Source organism: Emydura macquarii, unplaced genomic scaffold (genome assembly GCF_026122565.2).
Source record: "Emydura macquarii macquarii isolate MOO-44397 ecotype Brisbane River unplaced genomic scaffold, CSIRO-AGI_Emac_v2 contig_2834, whole genome shotgun sequence".
NCBI classification, from domain to species: domain Eukaryota; kingdom Metazoa; phylum Chordata; order Testudines; family Chelidae; genus Emydura; species Emydura macquarii.
This window is the reverse complement of record NW_027132971.1, coordinates 5,560,429-5,587,562: the sequence shown is the minus strand read 5'-3', so window position 1 is coordinate 5,587,562 and position 27,134 is coordinate 5,560,429. Positions and strand designations below refer to the sequence as shown.

The window sequence follows — 27,134 nt, the reverse complement described above, 5'->3', positions numbered from 1 at the left end:
TTAGGGAGTGAAGGAGGGACAGAGGAGCATCCCTTTCCAGGGGAAGTAAGAATGTCTCTTTCACAAACACTTCTGTGACCCCCCTTCCCACCACAAACTTTTCCACCTCTCGAGAGAATTAAAAAACCCCTCTGAATTTCAACCGTGTTTTGACGCCTCCTCAGTCCCTTCCTGTGTGTATTTCTATATGAGGGCAAAATTTGGCCCTGAGCCCCTCTTAATATTGATAAGCACCAAAGATATTGTTCAGAATAAATGAAAGGTCTGATTCTCCACTAGCACCAGTTTAAAACGGGAGTAACTCCACTGAAGTCAATGGAGGTACACTTGTGCAGGATTAGTGCGAGAGGTGTATCAGGCCCCACCATCTCTGCTTTTATAATATCAATAAAACTTCTGGAATTAGTATCCCAAAATAAGACTACCCTATATTACTTTGAGTACCAAACACATGCTTTACTTACAGATGCTTCAACTGCAGTACTGGTGAAGAAAATAAGGAAAGTTTGCTCACCAGCAATACTAATTATGCACAGTAATGCTTCAGTCCTTCAAAGTGATTTGCATGAGTGGAAGCCTGATATAGTTGCTCCCATTTTTTTTTAAAGACAGTCTAGTCATAATTAGCCAATACCTAGTTTCACTCAAGAACATGGCAGAACTGCCATCGCCTTCAACGGGACAGGAATTTGGTCCAACTTTGCAATTTTGGGGTTTTTCTCAGGCAACTTGCTTTTGAAAATATTTTTAGGTTTAGATTTTTAGAAGTACTGTGTACTATATCTAGCAACCAGTCTAGTAACCTCACAGAAAAATCTGTGTTTCGTAACTTAGGACTTTTCCGATATCTTATTTTTTATTATTTTGTGGTTTCATTCGATAGAGATTACACATCAAAATTGAACAATTTGATTTATTTAAAATTCAAACTCAAAATGCATTGTGTTTAGTTTTTTTAAAAATAACATTCAAAGCATCAAAATATTACTAATTTAAAAAGAACCCTTGTTCAGAATAAAACAGTTTACATACTGTAGATTGGAAAAGAACCTATGGTAGATTAGGCACAATACTAAGGCCAGCGTGACAAAAAACAAGACTAACACACCTGTACACTCATTCAATATTTAAAATGTGTGGACAAAAAGACACTTTATTTAAAGGAATCTGTGTAAAAAAAAAAGTGTTAGTAAATTTTCAATCCTGACATAATTAATAAATTTATTAAGACATTTATGTACTTGAAGAAATTCTATTTTCTTCCTGACAGCTAAATTATGTTTCTAAACCATGGCAGAGTATTATTTGGAACTGGGATAGTGAATGAAAAGGATCACAGTACACAAAGCTTTAAATCCTGTACCAGGAAAAAGCAACAAGGGGATCACTTAGGTATAGAATCTATTTAAAAAAAAAAAAAACCAGATATAAAATATCAGTTGCATAGGAATCTAAATATAAGGCCAAGCAGGAGATTAAGTAAAATAAAGAATGTAAGAAGGGCACTATAGTGTCAAAACATAGTATTTCCATTTGTATTACTATCTAATTCAAAAATCACAGTATCTTGCTAGTACTACAAACAGTGAATGTCAAACTGTCCCATTAATTTCAAATTGAAAACCAACATTAGGACTTCTAAGAAGTATAAAACTAAGTTCATTGTCTAAACCTGATCAGTGTATTAGCACAACAGTGCTTGGTACGTACCGGATTATTTATATATTCTACCTTCTGTAAATAATATCAAGGTTACTACTTGTTAATAAGTGTGAGATCACAACATTACTGCATGCCATCAGTGGTTTGCAGGTTTACTTGTCATTTAATTATTCAGTCTTTAAAAGTGTAAGATCCCACCCTGCAGAATCTTCACCCAATGAACACAAAACACTCATTAATAAAATACAATAGACATTCCACCACTAATAACTAATGTTTAAGCCAGAATGCTAGGTCCTAAAACCAATATAGTTCATTATTATTAACTCACAGCAATTTTTGTTAGGAAGGTAACCTGTAGACTTCCAAATATTCTCTGCATGTATTAAATATAAAAACAGTATGTAACTAATGTATATCTCTTGACATTTCAAGTAGATGATTAAATTGTGAAACTATTTCCGCTAAATCATTTTTAAGTTGTTAAAATGAAGTTAAAACATAATTTCCATATCTACAAGTAGCTTAATTAACCTAGAATTGTAATGTATAGTAGTGTAAGAAAAAATTCTCAAAATGAATTCGGCATTAAAGTTAATTAACTGGGAACACCTGAACCACCTTTTTAACTGAAAAAGTGCATAAACATAGTAATACTACAAATGTGTTAAATGAAGAACAAAAGCAGTACTATTTTTACACATTATTTTACATTTTATGAATTATCCACAGACCACAGGGCACAATTTAGGATCTTAAGATTTCTTTGATGTGTTTGAAATATCCTTTGACTTAGATTTCTTTGATGTATTTTAAGCGTTCTTTGACTTTCATCTATTCACTCAGGAAGCTACACACCAGTGAATTGCCAAGTACTATTCAGTCAAGCAACATGGCAGATATGGTTCTGTCTTTCATCAAAATTTATTGTGATAAATGACACTTCTTTTGTTCTTTGAGGAATAGTAGAATTTTCATTTTACACTTTTAGTTGGGGTTTCAGATTCTGTGGACTGCCTCCCATCAGTCCATGCTTCTCGTGTGCTCTTCAGTGCTAGTGTTTTCTGCTGGTCAACCACAACATAATCCACTCGTTCATCTGCAACACTACTCCCTGAACCACTGCTTTTTTTCTGGAAAGGGGAGAATGAGAGAAAGGTAAGTTAACATATATTTATAATAAAATGAAGCCAGGTTCATTTGCAACAGAGCTACAAGTGTAATAAGTGTTTAAAAAAATACTACTACTTACTCTACTCAACATATTGCATATGTTTTTGTTGAACATAATCTCATCTATGTTTGAGGACAATAAAACGCTAAAAGACATCTCTGGTAAAAACTTAGACTTTGTAACAAGACAGCAGGCAATAATGATCATGTAGAATAGCTTGCAATTTTGCTGATTTTGGAAAAAATACAATTGAGGGTTGAGAGCTCTAGGGAAATCAGAGTGGAAAGGACTGGGGAAGGTATCAGTTTAGTGCTTGACACAAACACGACCTGCTTAAGATTTTAATGTAATAGCTCCCAGTTATATGAGATAAGGTTTGTATAAAATATTAAGATTTGGGATTCCAGGGAAGAAATCCCAAGAGAGAAAATACTTGGTCTATTGTTAACTCTTTGAAAGTTCAAGCAAAACGTCACTACGTGTACTGAAGTTGTAGACATAGGCACTTTCCATACTGATAAACTATATGACAATTATGTCTAACTCTCAGAAAGAGGTTGTGGGTAAAGTTGATTGAGGATTTGACATCTCTTATGTCTTGACAGACCAAGGTAAAAGCCATATGCAGATCTATCATTAGGATAGATTACAGCTTTCCCAGAGGGGTGCAATACAGCTTCTGTGACAGGCCACAAAAGACACGTGTTGGGCTGCTTTTCTTTTTAGAATCCAACCTAAATTTGCAATAACTCATACATTCTTCATGTAGCTCAATTTTGTACAGAGCAACCTTTTTTTAAAAAGTAATTTTGTTTACCTTACGAGGTGGGGTAGATTTCCCAGAATCTAGATCCAGATCTAAGTATTCTACTTGTTTATCTCCTTTGGGTTTTACCATAGGACTACTTCCTCCATCCAGACTGTTGCTGCTGAACAAAATCTGAAATTATAATAAAAATAATCAAGTCAACAACAATGAACTTTCTAACATTCCACTCAGTCTATTTCAAACTGTCTAAATAGTCACAATTTGGAAACTCATCAAGGAGATCTTCTGGTCTAGTAAATAATTCATACTTTATAGTCTACTATTAATGAAGTAACAAACAAAAATTAGGTTTAACTAATGTTGATCTTGGGACACAGTCAAAAGACAGGAAAAAATCAAGCTTAAGCAAAAAGTTTGTGTCTAATTCCTACACATAAGTGAGCTAACAACGGTGTATGGATTTTCTGATTGGCACTTTGTGTCTCAAGTTTAACATTACTTAAATGAAGACTTTTATATTTCACTGTATTATTATTAAAGTTATTTGATAAAGACTCAGCCTTACAATACGGGTAAAGTTTTGAACAAACCTTTTGCATTTCATTCAAAAACTATCATTAGAATTAATATGAAAATCCAAAAGAATTATTCAGTTGATAAAACTGCAGAATTAATCTAACTCTAGAAAATTTGGGCAGGGCTGCCAAAAATGAACTAAATTGTATTGCATGAACCTAGTTTTCAATTAGCCCAGATTTTTACCACCTCACCTCCTCTGTCCTCTCCCAGCCTGATCCCTCCCTCTTAACAGGTGTTATAGGAACAGTACAATAGAAGGACTCTTCTCTAAAAGATAAAGAAAAAAAGGAAGACAGAGGGCAGCAGTCAGCAAAAAATGAAGAGCAAGGCAGAAGGAAAGCAGGGTAAGGCTGACAGCAACTTGAAAGAAAATGCTGAATATTGCTCATTTAACTAAATTAAACAGAAGTATGACATGTGGGAACAAGATACATTAAAGTCAATGACAGGAAAAGGATGAGAAAATTATGGACCCTTTTTCAAGTTGTAGTTAAAACAATGAAAAGTTTCCAAAAATGTTATATGCCTTTTATAAACAAAGTTTTGTAGCCATCTGAAGATCACTGGGGGAAAATGCTTAAGGGTTAATTTAGGAGCATTTGTTCTGTTGTGGTTTTTAAATTTCATTACACAATTTCATACATTATCACCAATGCTTTTAACAGTAGGAAGTAACATGGATAAATACAAATGGCTAGGATTTAAAAAACTGGGTCAATTAAGCATTTGAGTTCTTCGTTAAGAACTTCTCTGAAAGGGCTTTACTATATGTCATTTATAAAATATAAAATTATTGTCTGATTCATTGTTTCTGGCATGCATAAAAGCATATTACTCTTTATATAGAAAAGGGTCTATATTTCCCACAATTAGACAAGCAGGATGTGTCCATTCAAAAAAAACACCAAAGTCTTAAAATATAATTAAAAGAAAATAAAAGTGATTTCTGTACCATAACCTAGAAGAATGAGAGATGTAGGAAAGTAGAAAAAATTATAAACAATGGCCCAATCCTCTAGATAGGAAATTAAATGCATTCATGTAAGTGTTAAAATTAAATTTAAGTGGCATCTTGGTCTAGTGACTTGAACACAGAATCAAGAAAAAGAAATGCCTGATTTCTAATTCTGACTCGGCTACTGATTTGCTGCATGGCCATAAGTAATTCTCAACCACTATGTCTCAATTTCTCCATCTGTAAAATGGGATATATCACTGCTTACTTACCAGTAACTCCCTCACAGGGTTGTTGTAAGGATCAAGTTAATGCCTCCACAGTGCTTTGAAGTATTACTATTTTTATTGTAAACCCTACTAAATAAGAATCTAAGCAACACTTACATATTAAATGATGAGCACTATGTAAAATCTTAAAATAGGTAAGACAGGCTTTAGTTGGAAAGTTTGGCTACAGATATTATGAACTTTCCCAAAGTTCAGCGGTGCTCTGAACTATATTTTGGTTTAGGACTGTTTCTATTACTAATGTTTTATATTAAAAGGCTATGGCAAATTCTTTCTTCTATTTGGGAAAAACATGCATCGCTCATGATACATTTCCGTGAACACCTAAATGTAATCTACAAACAGCTAACGACTTCTACACTGTATCTGATGTGAGCAAGTGAAATGAAATTCAATTCACATTTGCTAACAATTTCTTGGATGACTATACTGAAGCTAAGTATTGAAAGTAAACTGCTATCAGTAAACTGCTGAAGAAAAAAGTAGACACTCAATATAACTGTTACTATTTTACCTTATATATAAAATGTCTCATTCCTTTTTTTAAAAAGCAGTGTAATAAACACATGCATATTTTCAGAAGAACTTGAACAGAAAATATCAATGGAGATTTCTTACAACTTTTTTGTTCCTTCCATGTTTCTTGAAAATATGTTTACTTGTAACATTTCTTTTTCAAAAGACCTTTGGTGTGGTTTGAGAATACTAGCATAATTTATTTCCACTGAAACTGAATTACTTATTGAAGCCTAGCCCAGGAACAAAGATTATAGAAAGGAAGAGACACAGACATTGGGAAAGAACGTATTTTAAATCACTTTGTTCAAAAGATGTGTTATCCTCAACATATATTGTAGGCATACTAACCTTGCTCTCTATTGAACAACTCTACTCTTAACTTTCTCACTGCTACAGTATTAAAACAAAGCTAAAATTACATGAAGAGAAATGATTTTTGGTTTGGATGCAGAAAATGTAAAAGAAAGGTTTATCAACTGGAAGAAGGATTTGTGTTTGCATGATTTAAAAGTAAGGACTGCACAGGAAGAGAGTAGTTAAGATGTAGATTTTACATACTGAGTCTTCAGTGGACTGATTTGGATTCATGGGTACATAATTCTCTTCACTGTCATGCGAGTCACTGCTGGAAGTTGTGCTATGAACTGAATCCGGTCTGGGAGACATAGGAAACCTGGAGGAGCTAATTACCAGGAATTATTTTACAAACAATCAAACTAGAATATTTTAAAACTCCTGGTAAACAACAAAAATAAGTATATTAGAGCTTAAACTCTTATTTGTCAGCTTTACCAGGGTTGAATTTTCTGGTTATACACTGTCCTTTATATTTAACAAATTATACTGAACAACAAATGTACATACATCTGACAATGCTTGTGCACGTGGGCGCATGCGTGCATGTGGGTGCACGATCATGCACGCACACACACACACACACACACACACACACACACAGAAAAGAAGTGTCAGTCTCTGCTAGAGAGGCTGAAAAAAAAGGAAAGATCACAAATATATTCATTAATGCTCCAGTAAAAGAAAATAATAAATCCTCTAAAGTAAGAAAAGCTAAGAGACTTACTCTCGTGCAAAACTTCTGGTGATAGGAGATCTAACTGGGGCTTGCAATTCTTCCCATTCCGGTAGAGGTTTTATTTCTAGTGGAGCTGGTTTTACTATATAAAAAAAACAAACAAACAATCTTAAAACAAAGAACTTTTTAAAACAAATTTCAGTTCAGCAACAATTCCAAGGCTAAACATTATGTAGAACTCAGTAAAATTACTTTTATTTTAAGTTGCCACTGAGTAAAAGATTTCCATATAAACCCCTAAATACACTTATTAGGAAATGTTGTTCAGTTCTGAAAGAGGTTTCTGAACCACAGTCTGTATTTTAAACTTTCCAAAATAAATATGATGTGGATAATGAGTGCTACCACTATTTGAGAATTTTGAAAGCTGAATATTAACATGTGATTCTATTTTGAAAAGGGCATCTGAAAACGGCACTCTAGGGTTCTATGTTGATTGTGCCACAATGATTTATCAAATTGGCTCAGTTTACAAAGTAGGGTTGGTTGGTTGCTTGCATTTTTACTTAAAAATTGTCAGCCCTGCAAACTCTAGATCTGAAATATTTTCTTGGCTCGTACACTTTTGTCAATAATAAAGACTCTGCAGACCCAATTCTGAATTCACTTACATATTTACAACCCCATTGTTAAGGCTGCAGAGATGAAAGTGAAGGCCCATGAACTGGAGTCAGAATAGAACCCAGCTCAATCTTCCATATGTCTTTCAGCTCTCTGCAGTGCTTAACTTGTGAGAAAAGCAGTAGAAACATACCAGCATCATTAACTACAGGTGATAGGACTCTGAGTAAAGTGCCATTTTTATACAATTTTCAGAGTAGAACCACACCTTAAACTAAAACTGAAATTAAGTTTAAGCTTAATTTTGAGCTGTATAAAAACCCAGTGGATTTCTGTATTGCAAGGGAAGTCTATTTACAGTCAATCTTAACTTCTATCAAACTTGCCATGTATAAAAAAATACAAAAATTATTTTGAGAAAGTAGTTATGAAGTTATTATGAATGCTATTATTAGAGTTTTTTCACAAAACAAACAAAATTAAATATCAGTTACACAGAATTGTTGACAGCCTATCTGACTGCTGCAAGGCCAGCCTACTTACTAAGATCAAACTTCAGCCAATTGAAAACTAGTTCATACACAATGAAACCTGTCAATCTGAGGGCCTGACAAAAATCAATTGCTTAACAGAGGTGGTCTTATAAGCGGAGCAGAACTGTACTCATTACAGCTGAGGATTCTATTTTGAGGCAGTCTTAGGATAAAAGGTAATCTAAAAAGTCAGCCCTTGGCACAGATTTCAATGTAAATACTTTTTAAAATTGAAATGTTACAGGTAAGTCATTTTTGGACTTAAACACACCAAATTGTTTTCTACTGCAGTTAAAATGCAGGAGAGTGGCCAACTTGTAGCTCAAGTGATATCAACATACATCAGTAACTTACAATGAACCAGGTTCTGCCAAATTAATTCATGCTTAGCAGCACCTTTTTATCAGATAGTCCCACTGATTTAAAAAAAAGTCGCAATAATTTATTTCCGTGAACTACTTAAGGAATAAGGTACATGTTACCAGCATGAGTTACGGTGACAGAATTGAACCTTATCTAAGCAACGAACACACTACGGGATGAATGGCTATGGTGGATACCAGCACAGCTCTAGTGCTTTATAAGGCATGAGGCTGAATGGCAGCTACATTCAACAGCCCAAGTACAACTGCTGTATCTAGTAGAAATGCAGTAACAGCTTGATCAAAACCCAATGAAATCAGCAAGCATCAGACTATCAACTTCAATGGGCTTTGGATCAGGCCCTAAATGCACCTGGTGAAGCATGCCTTTAAACATAATGTTTGACATTTGTAATTTGTTCTAACCCACGTGGCTGTACTGGATACCAACACAGTTAATACCTACAATAAGCCAGTCAGACTTCACCTTCATAATGCTCACTTCAAAATATATAAATCAAGTCATTGTACTAATAGATGGTCACAGGACCAATCTCTTTTGCTGCATCTCGACATTTAGCTAATAGCAGGAGATTATTAACCTGTGACATCAATGTTATATCTTAATTAGAAGTTATTTCAAACAACATACTGGTAGATGACATACCCTTGTTTCTAAATAAACAGATACAAAATTATATCTGAAATATGAGCGGCTATTAATGGAATAGAACAAAACTTGTATGTATAAATGTTAATTTCTGGTAAATCTTTACTTATATTATTTAGGATGTAAGGATGTTTTTTCCCCTAAGCAGGAAACATTTTGTTTAGCAAGTAAAATGTGTCTATGATCTTATATTACAACATTAGCAGTGACAATGCTTTATTAACGTTTAAAAAAATACATTTTTTTTTTTAACAAAGCACAACATGCAGTGCTATAGTACATACCCTTTCTTCTTGTAGCAAAGTCACCTATGGTTTGTGAATCAGTTCGCTCTAAACCATGTGGTTTAGGTCTTAAAATTTTAGGACTTTGACCTATTTGGTAAAAAGAAGACTCTCTTAATATAATGTTCTTTTTATAATTGGAAAAATGGAATTCTGTAAATAAGCAGCAGAACCCCTTGCAGAAAGGTTAACTTCATAAGCATAAGCAAGCTGCTAACGGAGAGTTTTACAGTCCAGCTAGGTCTCATGCTAGGGCTTAAGCATCACATTCTAAAGGAACAAAACATTGCATGCAAGAAGCTTGTCTGAGGCAAGGAAGATGTATATAAAAGGTAGAAAGCTATTTTTTTAAAAAAGACATTTCCATTTAATTACAATTTTTAAAAGTAGTTTTGTATTAAAAAATTGCCACGTTTGAGGAACATTTAAAAAGATATGGAATTTTATCCTTTAAAATTTAGGTTAAAATGAAATAGTAAAGGCTAGTTTAAATTAATTTTCATTATATTAATCCATTTTACCCAGTGATCTTCTATAAGTACTACCTTAAAAACCCATGAAGTTCCTCTATTTTTCTTCCAGATAAGTCTTTTGTGAGTCTTTTTCATATGGTATTTGCTGACCCATCTCCGAAAGGTCTCTATCAAGCTTCCCTCTGACCCTGAGGAAGCAGACCTGACTTTCTCTCGGTGTCAGAGTCATTCGGTAGAGGACTAATTCCAAGTTTAAGTCTGGGCCATGGGCTGTAGTATAAACTTAAGTCTGCATACTTCTGATCCAGCAGAACTCCCACTGATGTCAATAGGAGGTCTGCATAAAGAGCAAGAGTAAACTGTGACCTTACAGACATGTGTTTCAGGTCTGCGTTCCTAAGGACAGGCTCCTAAATCCATATTTAGGAACCCAAATAAAAAAAAAGGGGGTCTGAATTTTCAGAGGTGCTTAATACCTGCTGCTCCCACTTATTTAGAAACCTCATTTTAGGCACCCAGGTTTGAACAATTTGGCAGAAACTTTTCCTATAGTTATTTATTATTCAGAGTCTTATTGTTGTATTCATATATATATCAGTGGTTCCAAACCTGTGGCCAAGGGACCAAAAGTGGCCCACCTCTCCCCTCCCACTGGCTGCAGAAGGGAGCTGCTGCCTAAGGACCCAGGCGGAGCATGTTGCCGCATGGCTAAAAGACCGGTGCAGTCGCATTGTTGCAGCCAAGGGGATGGGAGATCAGTGCTCTTCTCCCCCTGTCTGTAGCAGGGAGCACAGCAAAGTGTTCCACCTGGGTCCCTAGGCACTGGTGTCCCTGCTGGAGCCAGAGGGAGGCGAGCACTGATCTCCCATCCCCCTGGCTGCAGAAGGGAGCCAGTACCTAGGAACCCAAGTGGAGTGCACAGGGCTACAGGACACGTGCAGCCTTGGGGACGGGAGATCAGTGAGGAGGGAGGCAGCCTCCTCGCTGAACTCCTTCTGTCTGGCTGCAGTGGGGGAACAGGGGGAGGGCTGCTGGGAGACTGGTGGCCCTTCAGGGCTGTAACAATATACATATATATTGTTACACTTGGAAGATACGCACCCCTTTACAACCACTGTATTTTATACCTTTGTTTCTCTTTCTTGCCCATCTTCCTTTCTCTCTTTCTCCTTTCCCAGTCTTGTCTTTGGCCATGTCTACACTACCACTTATTCCGGCAAAACTTATGTCATTCAGGGATGTGAAAAAACACCCTCTGAGCAACATAAGTTTCAGCAGCATAAATGACAGTGTTCATAGTGCTATGTCGGTGGGAGAGCTTTTCCTGCTGACACAGCTACCACTGCTCATTGAAGTGGTTTTACTATGTTGACAGGAGAGTGCTCTCCCATCGGCATAGGGCGGCTACACAAGCGGTCTTACAGCAGCACAGCTGCATGGCTTTTGTCTCTTTCCTTCTTTTGTCCCTCTGCATTTCTCTCCCTGGAGCAAATCCCAAATCTGCCCCCTCCTCCATGAGCTTCATTACCATTCCCTTCCCTGCCCTAGCTTCTCAAATGAACAGGATAGAAATAGTTAATGTTAAGATGTAAAGAGTCATCATCAAACTTAAAAGGGAATGAGATTGGCAGAAGCCAGGAGCTGGACAGTGGGGTGTTCACAGCTATTGTTTCAGGCTATCTGCAGACTCAAAACGACAGCACTATATTGGTTTATATTTGTTTAATGTTTAAAATGATTAGTAACAAAAATGTTCCAGACATCCACACATAGGCCAGAATCTTGACATACTTTAGGCCTAATCCTTTAATACAAATCAAACAGCAGATGTTGTTTCAGTGTGTTTCGCACAGGTTGAATAACTACAACTGCTAGCTAGGTAGGCTTAACCACAAACTCTTGCTAGGCTGTAACTTTCTCTTTTACTTTTTTTTCTAGTGTATATACTTTACATCTATAAATCTGCAATAAAGATACAGTAGCTCAAGCTATAATATCTAATATAGCACAGGATAATGTTATTACGAGATAACACAAATCTTAATAGACACATTTTAAATGTAAGAAACTATATTAGAAAGTTAAATCTATCTAAAGGCATTCTGTAAGAGACTCCTTCAGTTCAAGAAAGTTTAATTGTCTAGACAGCCTAACCACAAAATAATCCAGATAGTTCGGACCAGATTGTCCATTTTAAATATAAATGTGATCAATGTAATTCTAAACAGAGAATCATCACAGAGCAGGTGTGTTTCTAATCATGTCCTGCCAGGAACTGTTCTTAGCCCTACATTATTTAAAATTTTTAATCAATGACCTGGAAGAAAATATATAATCATCACTAATAAAGTTTGCAGATGACACAAAAATGGGGGAGTGGTAAATAATGAAGAAGACAGGTCACTGATACAGAGCAACCTGGATCACTTGGTAAACTGGGTGCAAGCAAACAATATTCATTTTAATATGGGCAAATGTAAATCTAGGACAAGAGAATGTAGGCCATACCTAAAAGATGGGGGACTCTATCCTGGGAAGGAGTGACTCTGAAAAAGACTTAAGGTCATGGTAGATAATCAGCTGAACATAAGATCCCAGTGTGACTGTGTGGCCAAAAGGGCTAATGCAATCCTTGGCTGCATGAATAAAGGAATCTGAAGCAGGAGTAGAGAAGTTATTTTACCTCTGTATTTGACACTGATGCGAATCCTGCACCCAGTTCTGGTGCCCACAAATCAAGAAAGATGTACAAAAATTGTTGGTGAGGGTTCAAATAAGAGCCACGGGAATTATTGAAAGATCAGAAAATATGACTTCTAATGATACACTCGAGCTCAATCTATTTAGCTGAACTAAGAGAAGGATAAAGGGATGACTTGATTACAGTGTATAACTACCTACAAGAGGAACAAATATTTGACAATGGGCTCTTCATTCTAGCAAGATATGTATGACATGATCCAATGGATAAATTAGACTGGAAATAAGGCTTTTTAAAAAAAAACCAAAAAAAACCCCAGTGACCGTAATTAACCATTGGAACAATTTACCAAGAGTCATGGTGGATTCTCCATCACTGACCATTTTTATATCACGACTGGATTTTTTTCTAAAAAATCTGCTCTAGGAATTATTTTGGGGAAGTTTTATAGTCTGTGTTATTAGACTAGATGATCACAATGGTCCCTTCTGGACTTAGAATCTATGGATGGATGGATGGAACTAATCTTTAATAAAGGTATTCATTTGATATTAAAGAAGGTGATATATTCAACCGATATATTGAGAAGTCAATCTGAAGTATAAATCTTTAAGATTCACCAAACAAAATGCTGTAAGGCCTAAATGACCACACAGCCTGATTAACTGTGTGACTGGTAGTTACACAGACAGAGTTTTGCATACAAGGTGATCCTACTCATCTTATTATCAAGGGGTAGGAAGTAATCAAGTACTAGGGTAGTGATGTGTGCAGCTATTTTATATGCTTTCACTAACTGTTACCTCCTACTGGTGACTGACTTGTTTGCGTGATGGTCAAATGACTTTATATTGCTACATGATAAACTACTAAACAACAGCAGAATCATAAAGGAATGTGAGGAAATGTCACATAAACACTCTAATTTCAAAACTAACATTTCTTCAGACAGTTTAAAGTGATGATGGAATGAGCATGGGGTAGTGCAAAGTTAATCAAAGGCCCACATCACAAAGGGGCCCATAAAAAAAAGGAGATGGCTTTCTAGAGCTAAACCATCAGTCTTACACAAACTAGCATGGCACAAGATGTTTTGCACAAAGATCCCGGAATGTTACAGACACAAAGTTGCTAGAAACCATGAAGGAGATGCATTGTTTTCTCATTGGATGGTAAGGGACAAAACTCGCATCCTGGTTGGACATTTAAAATCTTTGCTATGAGTCACTATGAGCCACATTCAGATTCACCCACATCATCTTTGACAAAAGGAGGAACCAGGCAGGCCATGCTGTCCTCCAGAAAGTGTATAAAGGGCCCATGTTGTTCAATACTTTGCTTCCTGAAGTCAGACGATCTGGATGAAAGAGTCTGAGTGGGAATGCCATTGCTAACCAGCAAGAGCACCCCCTGCTTAGTAACAACTAAAGCCTTATTGTTGACAAACAGCCTATCAAATCTATCTTTTAAAGTTCTATCTAAGGAGACCACTGCAAAATCCAGAAAGAGAATAGGCTTACAGCTATCATAACACCTGGAGTCAATCATCTGAATGAACTTTCTATCTATCTTAAGAAACCAGTCATTGTAACCGTAGAGCTGAGATGAAGAACCTAGGTTCATGCCAGTTCCAAATGATAAACAGAAAAATTATTGTTATACCCATGTATTGTTTACCCAGGTAATGACATGGTTATGTTAAGCTAAATGCTTTTCAGAAAGTACACACCTGAATTAACTTTGTCAATGACTAAAATGTATGATGGATACATGTATTTTGATATCAAGTTTAGTCTTAATCTAAAGTTTATGCTAAATCAATAGGTAATTGAGGGTGTTGAGGCTGTAGAAACTCATTACACTAACTAAGGCTATGTCTTCACTGACGGCGGCAAATTCGCTGCCATCAGATCAACTAATCTGGATCGACTGAGCGGTCAGTGAAGACCCGCTCAGTCGATCCAGAAATCGAAGTATTAAGACCACCTTCTCAAGTGGCGTAGTGCTGCGTCGATGGGAACTGGCACAGTGCAGGGAAGACGGCGCGCAGAACAGAAGCACAGAAGTTGACGGGAGTTAAGCAAGTTTTTTGCGTAGTTTGCGTAACTCCGGTCGACTGCCACCGAATCTCCAAGGTAAGTGAAGACAAGCCCTAAGACTAGTATTATATATAACAGGAAGCCATACTTCCCTGAAGCAAGTTAGCTGTGAGACGTGCTGAGTATTTCAAAGAGTTCAGCCTAAATATCACATAGATTTTGCAGTCAAGAGACTTGACAACTTCTTAGACAAAAAGAGAGAGTATTGAATTGCTCATAAGCTAAAGATTTTAACCACTATTTGAACTTTGGTTCAAGTGGCATAAGACCTGATGATACTGGTGAAATTCCAGAGGAGTTAGAATAGATTCAAAATTATTACCTGCATGTCTTGTTCTGGGTTTCCTGTGTGACAGTCTTGTGCATGTATCAGTGGCAAAACTTGGCTATGAGTATCACCTGGCCAAGGTAATTCTGAACTGAATTTATATTCTTTAATGATTAAATATATTTTCTACACTTCTAAATCCTACTATAGAATTGCTTGGTTCAACTGATATAAGCAGTTCCATAATTCAATTGGCATATAAACTTGACTGGAAATAAATAAAGATCCATAATTCCATGTTGATACCAAAATCACCCACTCATACTAGTATAGAACTAGGATAACAGTTTGCCTTTATAAGAGGATTTTGATAAAACTGTGAATTAATCGAACGGATTTATTATCTCTTGAAAACTAACACCCCATATTGTGGTCAATTTTTCCCCACTGTGAACACTAATATCTAACCATCTTTATTTTGCTTTTTATAATTTTTTAATCTGTTTTAAAAGCTATTTTGGCTAATAAAAATAATCAATTTATAATAATTCTTCACTCTGTACTTTAGCTAAGGAGCACAGATCCAAAGAAAAGTGAGAAACCTAGCAGAGGTAAGTGGTAATTAAATTATTTAACCAATGAATATTGTATAATCTATCTTTAATGTGACTGGTAGGCTGGGTTTCAGACACCACTACCATGACTTGTTATTTCTAGCTCTGTTAATGATTCTATGTGGTCTTGGGCAAGTTACTCATACTTTCTATGCTGCAATTTATGTAATATAGGGTATATACACTTACTTACCTCAATCTTAATTTATTTAGTGTTTGCAAAGGGCTTTGAGATCCTCTGTTCATCAGCAGGAAGAGCAACACAAAGTACTTTCCCACATCTCAAGGGTTGAACATACTGAATCCACAGTACTTTCAACTCCTGGCATCCAAGGACTTTGGAACCAAAACAATGATTTGGTGGCAACATATTGTTCTGCTACCAAACTGCCAGAATAACACAATCCCATTATTTCAATACATCAGATTTAAAGCTTCTGTAGAAGACATTTTTGTACAAATTAAAAACGACTCTCTCTGCTCTGTCATCAAAAGCCATTCATATTATTTCTCTCTCTCTCTCTCTCTCAATATATATTTCTATGCACCTATTAGTATCCAGGCTTCCTATTCATTACCTAGAAAACATCAGTTCTATCATTATCGTAGATTTTTCTGTCATGCCTCTGATTGATGCATCTAAGCACTTTAATTAAATTCCATTAAGTGTTGCAAAGTGGATTTCACGGGGGGGAGGGGGGCGGCCAGCTCTTTGCTTCTTCCAGGTTGTAAGAAGCTCTTATAAGAAACATGAAGCATAAAAGTCATTACCTCATACTCCAATAGTTTACTTTTTGAGCTGAATGAGCCATGGTGACTGTCTTTGAAGAGAGATGAGGGTCTATTCCTCACTTTTATTTTTTGGGGGTGGGAGGGTAAAGAGATGGGTTCTGCATTGTACTCCAAAGGTGCCTAGATTTGGATTCATTTAATGTTCAATAATAGAGAACAAAGCCAAGGATCTTACATATTGTTTAAGGGGCATTTGCCTTGCAATTTAAATCCAAAATTTAAGTTTTGTAAATTATTTTTAAAACAAAAACTTAATATAAAATTTTAATGAAAATAACAATAAAAATCAATACAAACAATTTTGTTTGCATTTAAACATACTGTTGCAGCATCTGCAACTGGATATTAGAATGTTGTACTAGTATGCAAGAAACAAAAATTAAAATGGTTATTAATGAAATGGATTATAAAACAGAAGTGAGAACAACTAATGAACTACAAAAGGCAAATAACGGAGAAAGGTTTTTGTTTTTAATAATCTAAGATATTTGTAGGTGTTAAATATATTTGTTTAATGATATATAATGTATGTTGGCAATGTAATGTTCTATACAGAGTCTACTTAATCCATACGTGAATTATTTTGGGATATAACTATTGTTCAATGGGACTTCAGGCTGAAGGGTAACTGATGAAGTGTAGTTTTCTGAAAAACTGTGGTAAATAAAACTGCCACACAGAAAGAGTACTTACGGATCTAGTGTCAGAGCTTACTCAATCACATGATTTCTCCACCCAGCAGTTCAGACTATCAATGCTCCTTTTGTCTGAGAAATTGTCAGGAGTAATCCAATTGGCACGTACTATTTTTGTATCAAATAATGGTTTAAAATTTAGAGTGAAAACAGAAATGATGTGATGTGTTTCTCTTTCTTAGTCTTGTGTAGTAAGCATGGAGAAAAAGGTAGCATCCAAAAGTACAAGTGTTTAGACAGGAACAATCTTTCATTGCAAAAGCAATGACCTAACATTTTTGGTTTTGATGACACTTAAGCTCTTCATTAGTTTTGTGTATAGCTCAGCACACAGTCACTGCAAAACAAATAGAGAGTAAATCTAAGATTTTTGTTAAAGATGGATATTTTCAGACCAAGGTCCTAGTGTTGGTTGGTTGGTTTGTTCCATTAGGAAAATTCCATTTTAAATGCCAGTGTCATTTAAATAATCAATTATGCAAGGGCTTAAAATTAAAAAGATAAATCTACCAACACGATGAAAATTTAAAAAATACATGCCTGTTAATGCAGTTTCCTGGCCACCACCAACAGGACTCTAATCCTCACAACCACACAAAGATCAGAGGCCAGAATTCTAGGCCACTGCCTTATTTAGAGTGGGGGTTGGAAGGAGAGAAAGCCAGTGTTCAAGCAAGTCAGGTGTCCCAAAGGGCAGTTGCTTTGCCCTCCACAAAAAGTATTGGTCAAGGGGTATAATGAATGGGACTTTTGAGTCTCTATTTTCAAAAACCTAATTCAAGGAAACCGAAATTTACATTTGTATTTATTTTGGGTCAGCTGTTTTCAGACTTTCCAGGACAATATTCTGGAATTTCTATTCTTTTTTTCCTGAAAAACACAGCTCAGTCTTATTTTACAGAATTTATGGTTTGGCATCTCACTATGTGTAGTACGGAGGTTACTTAAATAGTTAAACACTTTTTCCTAAGGAGTGTCAGATCCTGGGCATGTGGTTCTAAATACAGAACTCTGACAACATCTAGGTTTGTTTTTCCATCATGGTTTCCTCGACAACTATCCCCTGCCAAGGTGAATGTGATTACTAACAGGTGCTGGCCCTTCCTACCACAAAATTCTTATTCATTTACTTAATAGCACCAGAGAGAGACAGAATCAATTTTTCCTCAAGTCTGGTCAATGGTGTGAGATGGATGGTACTGACCCTTTCTTCTAAGGATATCCAGCAGTTCTAGAAATCAGTTATGTATACTTGCATCATTCTGAATAAAATAGTTATTCTGAGACAGTAACTTCCAGACTATCCAATTCTTTTAACTATCTTTACCTTTTCCAAATAAAATTTCTGACAGCATCAAAGATACGTTTAGATACTCCAGAAATGAAGAATGAGTCAGAAAGGGAAGAATCTGAATCCAAATAAGTCTTTTAACTGTAACTTAGATCTAAGGTTCATTGATTCATAAAATATTTGCCAAATACCACAACTATTCAGTGACTACCAATGAAATTAATCAAAGACTGGCATTCAATGAATATCATTCAAACAGCTCTACTCTGCTGCTAACACTACATATGTCCATATTTAAATAAGCCTAAAAAATGTGCTGAACTGAAAGCATTCAATAACAAAACTATTTTATATTGTTCCAAGTACACAGTGCTGTAAGGGAGTCACTGATCAATGATTCTGGAGCTTCACTCAGAATAAAGCATGTGGAACGTCAATTTGAGCTAGCTCTTTGGGTTTTATATAAATGTGTGAGATGACAGACCTCCTTGAAAAGAAAACTTTGTCCTGAGAAATCAAGCAATTTATAAAGGCTACATAAAAGCTGAGGGGGAACATTCCAACTTGGATGTTGAAAGTTACCTAGCCTGCTTCATTTTATTCAAAACAACAGACATCAAAAAGCTATTTATATAAATACGTTGGGAGGAGAGAGAAACAATACAAAGGAAGGAAAATGCTACCAGCATTCTTTCATTCCGTCTCCTGTCAAGATTTTTCAGGTACATCTTACAGACATTAACAACATTTAGTAAAATACAGCCTAAAAAGTTGTTTGGTTTATGTTGTTTTTTGGGTTTTTTTTAAAACCAGGCCTTCTTTATTTTATGCTCATTCTTCTCTATCTAACACTTAGAAGAACATCACTTGCAGCTGAGCTGCATTTAGTTGCAATTTAAAAAAAAACCTCTTAACTTGGAACTGTTTAATGTCGCACCTTCAGCTTTTTATAACAGAAATTCAAAGCTCAAACAGCCAAGCTGCAAATTAAGAACTGCTGGAACATGGCAATGAACAATGGAAACTACAAAAAAATTACATTTAAAATACTTCCTAGAAGCTAACCTATGGGGGAAACCTGGGTTCAGTTCTAAGTGCTTGCTTTTGAGGCCAAAAGATGCTAGTAAAACAATGATCATCTCCTTTTGGGGTCACAGAGAAGGCAGTTAAAAAAAAAAAAAAAAAGAGAGAGAGAATTTTTTCTCTCTCTGAACAGAAACAACACCCACCTTGACTGAACAAGTGGAACTGAGAGAAGCAGTTAGAAGGATTCAATACTTGTCTTTTAAAAAATAATCAAAACGTAAAACAAATGTATCCTTAAAACTATATTTCTATTCTGAAAAAGAGTACAACTGCATAATTGTATAATCTATATAAACTATAAAAATTGGCAGCTTCTTTCTCATCTTATCTGCTCTCTGCTTTGAATCAAATCAAAACTGATTAACAATAGATTTTACAACAAAGCCAATGAAACCCTGGGAGAGCAAACTACTCTAGCTCACTCATCATAATCAGAAGTGTTAGTTTTGAATGCACAATTCGCATTATTGCAATGCTGCCACTCTGGTGATTTTACTCTGAGTCTTGTGGTATTTGTCATTTTCTTAAAACCCAAGCCTCTGATGTCCTGTTATGTGAGCTTTCCATTTCAAAAGAAAGCGCATTTCTAGCCCTCGTGATTTCAAAAAAGCTTGGCAGCGTGAAAGTCTCAAAACCCAGAAGGCAAATAAAAAGAACCCTAAATTAATTATTTTTTAAAGTTCTTGTGAATTTTGAATGCATGGATTTTGAAATTGTGAGGTATGGGCAACAAAGAATTTAGGCTTGACTTTCAGATTGTTTTTCTAACTTCCCACTTTGCAAACTCAAACAAAAAATCATTTTTACATGTAAACTGTGGAGATCTGGTCTTATCTGATCTGATCTACTTGAACAAAGTCATTTTTCAAACTAAAACCACGCTTTTAAGATGTTCCAGGTTATATTTCAGTGGTGCAGTAATAGACTGGTTTAGGTTGTGAAAGACACAAATGCCACATGGCCATCTGAAGTTTTATTTATGATGTTACTCCTGCTATACCAAAACGTACACACTGTTCAAACTGCGTACAAATACATAAAAAGAAATTATATGTTGGGATATTTGTAACAAAGATTCATGTTTAATGAGAGTTTCAGAATTTCCTAACAGAATAGGGTGTTTGTTTATTTTTCAAAACACATGTACTGTACAAACCAACACACAACCATGGGAGAGGAAGACTGTGGCCAGGTCAGAACCAACTGTAGTACTTAAAACTACCAATCATTATCATCTATGAGAGAAGTTTCATATAAAATTCCCTTTTTCAAGAAATGGTTATACACCTAAAATCACATTTTAAAAGAAAATATTGGAAGCTTCTATAGAATAAAGATTCAGTGAGGAGATATTAATAAATAGAAAACCCCCCTAAAAAAAAAGATATAGCCACACTTTAAAAGAAGTCTACATATTTGTGGTATGACCACATATAAACTATATCATGTAACATCTTAAATCAGAAAAAAAGTGCAGAAGGAAAGAACCAGTTTTAGTATCACTCTTTTAAAATGATCCCACAGTAAGCCATATTTGAAAAGTAACCACAAGAACCAACTCAGAAAGATAGATTCTGTTTCCTCTTATTTGTTCCTTAGATACAACTGGGTATGTTTTTCTTTATGTCAAAAGCAATCTGTGTTTCACTGCCACTAAATGTCAGGTCACCAATTATCACGTTGCTAGTTACAGCAATGCAAGATTTGGGGCCAAATTCTGCTCTCTTTTGAAGTCAGTAGTCTGACACTGGATTTACACTGGTGCAACTCAAGTGTAGAAATTCACCTCAGACTTTATTCAAACACTAAATCCAAGATAAGCCTATTGGGTGGCCTTTTAGGAGATTAAGAAGACACTGCATTTGCTTTGCATCTTACTTATATTTAGGTATACAACACAAATCAATCAGCCTAAACAATCTATACCGTTTTGTTGGTTGATTTTTAATATATGTAAGCTGTAGCAGAAATCACAGGCTTTCATGGGAGTTGAACTTTCTTACTCCTGGGACAAATGTAGTCCTAAATATCTCAACTATTCTAATGTTTGGGCAAATATCATTGGACATATTTTCTTATAAATGGAAATTCCACTATTACTCATGATATGGGAAGCAATGTGGTCCCATGAACAGGACATCCCACTGGAACTCAATTCACTATTGCAATTCAGTCATGGTTAGGGACTGTTGAACCAACAGTAGGATCCTACTACATGTTACTGTATAGTGCAGTCTAATGCTTAATTTTGGAAAGTCTCAAAGATATAGTTTGCCTTTCAAACACTTAGAAGAACTATGTAGTAGCCCACACATTTTCTGCTTCAGCAAAATCCAATACAATCTCAACAAAATTTTCTATCATCTGAAAAACAAATAAAATAATAATAATAATATAGGATGCATGTTCTATTCAGTGTTTTTATCATCAATTTCTATTTGTCACATATGAAACTGCACAAGGTAAATTATCTTTCACACTTTCCTTAAGTGTAATAAAATAATAATAAAGATAAGACATTAGATTACTCTACTTAGGCATCTAGTTCTTGTTCTTATAACTCAAAATTCTCATCAAGCCTTGTTAGAGGAAAGAATGGGATTTTTCTCCTCAGGAGTTATTTCCCTGATAAAGAGTCATTCACTTCTCAAAAAAGGAAGTCAAGGAATAGTAAACTACTGAGTTTTCCTGGGAAGCAATAAGTTGCAGTGAACAGGACACACCAAACTAGGAGTCAGGAGACCTGAAATCTATGTGTGGTTCTGTTATTGATTCAAGCATATGACTGAAAATGTCGTTTAGCATGTCCATGCCTGATTTTACCCATTTGGAAAACAGGAATAAATAGTACATATCCATTTGTAAAGAGCACTGAAATCTGCTGATGAAGAGCTTTGTGAATATATGGTGGTATGTTATTTTGCTATAGCAGAGTCAGTCTTGAGATTTCTTAAACATACCTTTTTTTTGTTGTTGTTTATTTGTTTGTTAATCACGTTGTAAAATCATGTCTGTTTTTACATATCACTTACATGAGGGTTTTCATTATCATGACTGTAAGCTCCTTCAGATACAGAGCTGGGGTGAAATCCTGGCCTCATTCAGTCAATAGGTGCTTGTCAGGGCCAGATTCCCACTCATGGCCTTCAAATTGGCCTAAAAGAACCATGCACATCTATGGCACTATGTAAATAGATTTTTTTTTTAAAACCAGCAATTAATCTTCTCTATTCTATGGCCTACATTACTTAAAACTCTTGTACATTGTCATAACACTTTTTGGTCTATTCAACTACACTGAAGAAGACAATGAGAAAACATAAAAGTAGGGTTGCTCGACAAGGAGTCATCCCTGTTTCTATTCCTAAACTTCTTACTAATGTTCTTTCCTCACTCTCTACTATATTTGGGTACATTTCCTTATGCTTTTCCTTCACTTTAATCAATCATACTTCTGTTAGTCTCAAAGAATAATGTGTCAGTACAGCCTGAGGCCAAGCTAGTGAAATATCTTTTGATTCAGAGGAACACCACCCAGTTGTGCTAATGGAAACAGAGATTCCTTAAAGTCAAATACCATTTTGCTAGCAATATTGCTTCCAATGTAGCATCACCATTACATGCAACTATGGCAGCCTAGCGCAGCAAAAAGCACAGTGACAACAAAAGAAATACAATGCGAAAGACTGTTTTTTTAAAATAACATTTAAAAATTACTTTTCAAATTCAATTCAGGTAAGTACAGGAAAAAACACAGTTGGCTGAATACTCTGGATTTTGTCCCAAAGACTGTATCACTTACCTGTTATTACCCTTCTCTGAAGGCTGTATCTTGAATTGATCCAGGCTGTTGGGTCATGAGGCCTCCAGCCATGCTTCAAAAGGGCTTTCAAAGGTTCCAGAAATTACTGAAAGCTCCCCTGCTTGTGGGAGCAACTGTGAGCCAGGAGAGGGAGTGATGTTATATAGGATGCATTATAACCCCAAACTGTTTGATCCTTTTTGACCAAATAAATCTAACGGAGGAAATAGTAGAACAGGCATAACCTAACTTATAGTTCACAGCTGCTGCTTTTTTTTTTTTGGCCTCAGGGACACTTCTACAAATAAGAAGTCTGCAGACTACTAGGTCCTCGGCTGCCTGAGGGGGTGGATGGTGTTGACGTGCACATGAGTATGCACATATCACAGTGAATTTTAGGTTATTATTTTAATATGCATTTATCATCAAGGATACAAAATGGATACCACACCCACAACTCACCCTCCTTTACCATATTAAACCCTCATTTACAACACTGTACCAATTTCCTAAAAACTGGGATTGAGAAATTGTCTAAAAGATGTCCAAATGTTCAGATGTTTATGCCTGAGAGGCCCACTCTCTTTTAGCCACTGACAGGCCCAGGTTTCTGTTGGTTAATGTGGTCACCAGAGATAGTAGAACCAGAGGAAGCAATGTAACTTGCAAACCTCATTTCCATAAAACAGTTTTTTTTGGGGGGGGTGGAGAAGTAGAAAACGGGGAAATATCTGGAATTCTATGGCAGAACTCTGATTCCAGTGAGTCCAGGATTTGGTCCATTACTATCCTGTAAAGGCTTCCAGGTTCTTTAAAAAAATTTAAAAAATAAAAGTAAAAGGGTTCTACAGACAAAGGAACTCAACACTAAAAAGCACAGGGCATGCCATCCTTATCTGGAGTGTGTCATGGACTTAATGTTATTTTAAACACAGACTGTGATGGGAAATGTTTCTGAATTACCCACAAATTATTTTTAGCATTGTAAAAATGTGTTGAGTGAAGGAAACACTAGTTGCTGTTTAAAATATTGTTGTTTCATTTGTACATCTATGTAAAAAATTAGGTGAAAACTAAAACAACTGCCATGTGGACCAAAGAAAAGGAAGTGTGCATCTGTACTGAGACTCATGTTTTACTTACCTCTCCGAATACCAAGCAATCATAATGCACAGTTTAAAATAGGAAACTCCTTTAAAAATAAATCTTCCCCAAATTTAACACTCCTGCTGCAGCGCTGCAATTCCTGGCCAGGACCAGGTATGGTGAAGTCTCAGCAGAGTATATTCTTATCAGTCATTCAAAACCAATTAGAAATGGGTTTAAAATGGAAAGACTGAAACAACCTTAGGCCTAATCCTGCAATGGTATCTACTAGCATGATTCCCTATGCTCATGTGAGGTCCTGCTAAATTGAACTGACTCTACACAGATGCAGAAGTCCATGCTAAATATATCAGTACAAGAACTACAAGATCATATTTAAACTATTGTGAAAGTTACATAAGGCAATAGTGTTTCTTATTAAGTAAGAAGCTTTACCATCATTGCCAGAGAAATAGGATTTGATGGTTGGATGCTATAAAAGTTTATCTTTGTAGAAATAACTTTAGCTATACATACACAGTTAAGGCTCACAGCTGCTTCCTTAGATAGGAGAGGGTGGGTCCTGAAATTTCTGGAGATATTATAACCCAACACTGTGGATCTCTGCACTGATACAGTCTTTTAGAGAAATAGCAATACACTCGAACACAAATTTTTAAAACAAGCACAGATTACACATTGAAATTCCTCTCCACTTAAAATGAAAACTCTTAACAGTCAAATATTTTATGTACCATATTCCTCCCCCCCACCCCCACCCCCCCAAAAAAAAATTCTGGCTGGGCTTTCTTGAAATGTCTGGCCTATCCATTAATTTCTAGGTACATGAAATAACTTACAATGGAATACTGTCAAAATACTTTTAAACTACAAGTGTAGAAACAGTGTGATAGAAGAAGTTGCTACAATAATTTGAAGGTTGAAAAAGCAGCATGGCAAAACTTTGTAATGTATGCTCGTTTTAGTTATATAAAGGGCGACGGAAATATATAGTAGTTTTGTTCTATGTTAATTCAAAATTAATAGCACTTTAAATTACTCAAAAATATTCTAAAGAGTAGGAACTTCATCTGTTGACATTTAAACATGACAAAATAAATAGTCCAGTGTTTCACTATCTGTTAGTCCTTCACAATAAAAGGATATGATGACTTAATACATTGATTCTTTGTTCTGACTGGAATGTTTAAATAAGTTCATCGTTAAGAATGGAGAGAACTAATTTAGAAGATAGAATTTATTTTGTGTGTTAATCAATAAGGTAAAATTTCACAGTGACAAAATCAGACATAATATGGTCCTTGGTTGACAAAATCAAGGTTTTTGTTGTTGTTTGCTTTTAAAGCATATTCCTCTTTTCTCCCATTTCCCTCATCCCCCAAAAATTTACTGTTGTAAATTTTAGACTTCTGCTGGATATAGTTTTACTTTACAAATAGTTGGCAGTATTTGACTATTATGCAATTTTAAAAAGAAAATTCAGTTCTACAAAAAAATGAAATTAATTTGTTTGAAATCTGTTTTATAAACGCCATCACTGCCAGTAGAAAATGGGTAGAGCCAATCATTATGAGTTGTGTTGTAGAATAATACATTTGGTAGTACATCAGTAAACCTAATGATCTCCCTTCTCCATCCATTGAAGTTAACAGGACTTCTCACATTCTTAATGTATTTAAGTTCTTTCCTGGATTGGGGCGATGATATAGCTTTTGGGAACGCTACTGTTTCAAGAAAAGATATAAAAAAGCAATGTCTCTTTCTCAGAGATCTATGTGGTCTCATTGTCTTGTCAACAATAAAGTTGCAAACATTTTAGTACAGAAATTGACCTTTTGTGAAGGTCAATAAAAACTTTGTCAGTAAAAGTATACAAACTAATAAGTCAGGGGGAAATGTTCTTAATCAGGTTAGTATTTATTTTAAGAATATTTTCCAATATCAATTTTTTTCATTGTGTTATTGTCAAATATTTCTTAACAGCTAAACAAAACCATTGTCTGATAACTTGAAAACAATTAAAGTCATGGTTCTGAGGAAGGCTATGTTTTGTATTCTGAACACGGCTAGTCAGCTACAGGACTTGGCACTTCCCATTTTATGCAGAGATCTTCTACTTCATCATCCTGACAGCATCAGTGTTAGTAAGATCACTGGCTGTTTCCATAAAACATATGAATTTGAAATTTAAATTAGTAAAACTTTGGGGCATACGAGCTTTTAAGCAAAGATTACATCCCCCCACCCCTCCAAAAGTAATACATGTGTATCAATTCAGCCATTTTTCTTCAAGTTTGTAAATGTTATTGGTTTAAGATATTTAACAAATTAATTTAAAAATTATATATATTTAAAAATAAACATGGGGGACAGTTGATCTTGTATATGAGCTAATGTCTTTCTGCATTTTCTTCCAAAGGGAAAAAAAACTGTTAATTTCAAAGTCTGGGGAAAAAAATCTATTGAGCATGCAAAGAAATGATGTAACCATTTATCTCCAAGGCCCGAATGTTGATGAAACGTTACAATGAGATTGAAAATCATAAGCTGCTTCGATTTCGCTATACAAATGTCTCATATATAAACTCTACAAGAGAAATACTTTTTGTTTGTTTTTAAAGAGAGATTATTTCAGTCCTGAGAGTATAATTTCCTTTAAAACAGTGGTTCTCAACCAGGGGTACACATACCCCTGGGGGTACACAGAGGTCCTCTAGAGAGTACATCAACTCATCTAGATATTTGCCTAGTTTTA

General features: G+C 35.4%; 1 protein-coding gene across 4 annotated transcripts in view; it reads right to left on the bottom strand.

Moving 5' to 3' along the window:
* Window positions 1-643: 643 nt before the first annotated feature.
* The window catches only part of GAB1 (GRB2 associated binding protein 1), a 135,516-nt gene continuing 109,025 nt past the window's right edge, over window positions 644-27,134 (bottom strand). For 2 of the 4 annotated variants that reach the window (XM_067568020.1, XM_067568023.1), the window contains exons 7-11: window positions 9,452-9,541; window positions 7,030-7,123; window positions 6,507-6,630; window positions 3,654-3,776; window positions 644-2,795 (exon numbers count right to left, since the gene is read on the bottom strand). In XM_067568020.1, coding sequence (XP_067424121.1) covers window positions 2,637-2,795; window positions 3,654-3,776; window positions 6,507-6,630; window positions 7,030-7,123; window positions 9,452-9,541 — 590 coding nt within the window. In that variant the 3' untranslated portion in view covers window positions 644-2,636. The remainder of the gene's footprint in view (window positions 2,796-3,653; window positions 3,777-6,506; window positions 6,631-7,029; window positions 7,124-9,451; window positions 9,542-27,134) is intronic. The other 2 variants (XM_067568021.1, XR_010923663.1) reach the window with 2 other exon arrangements.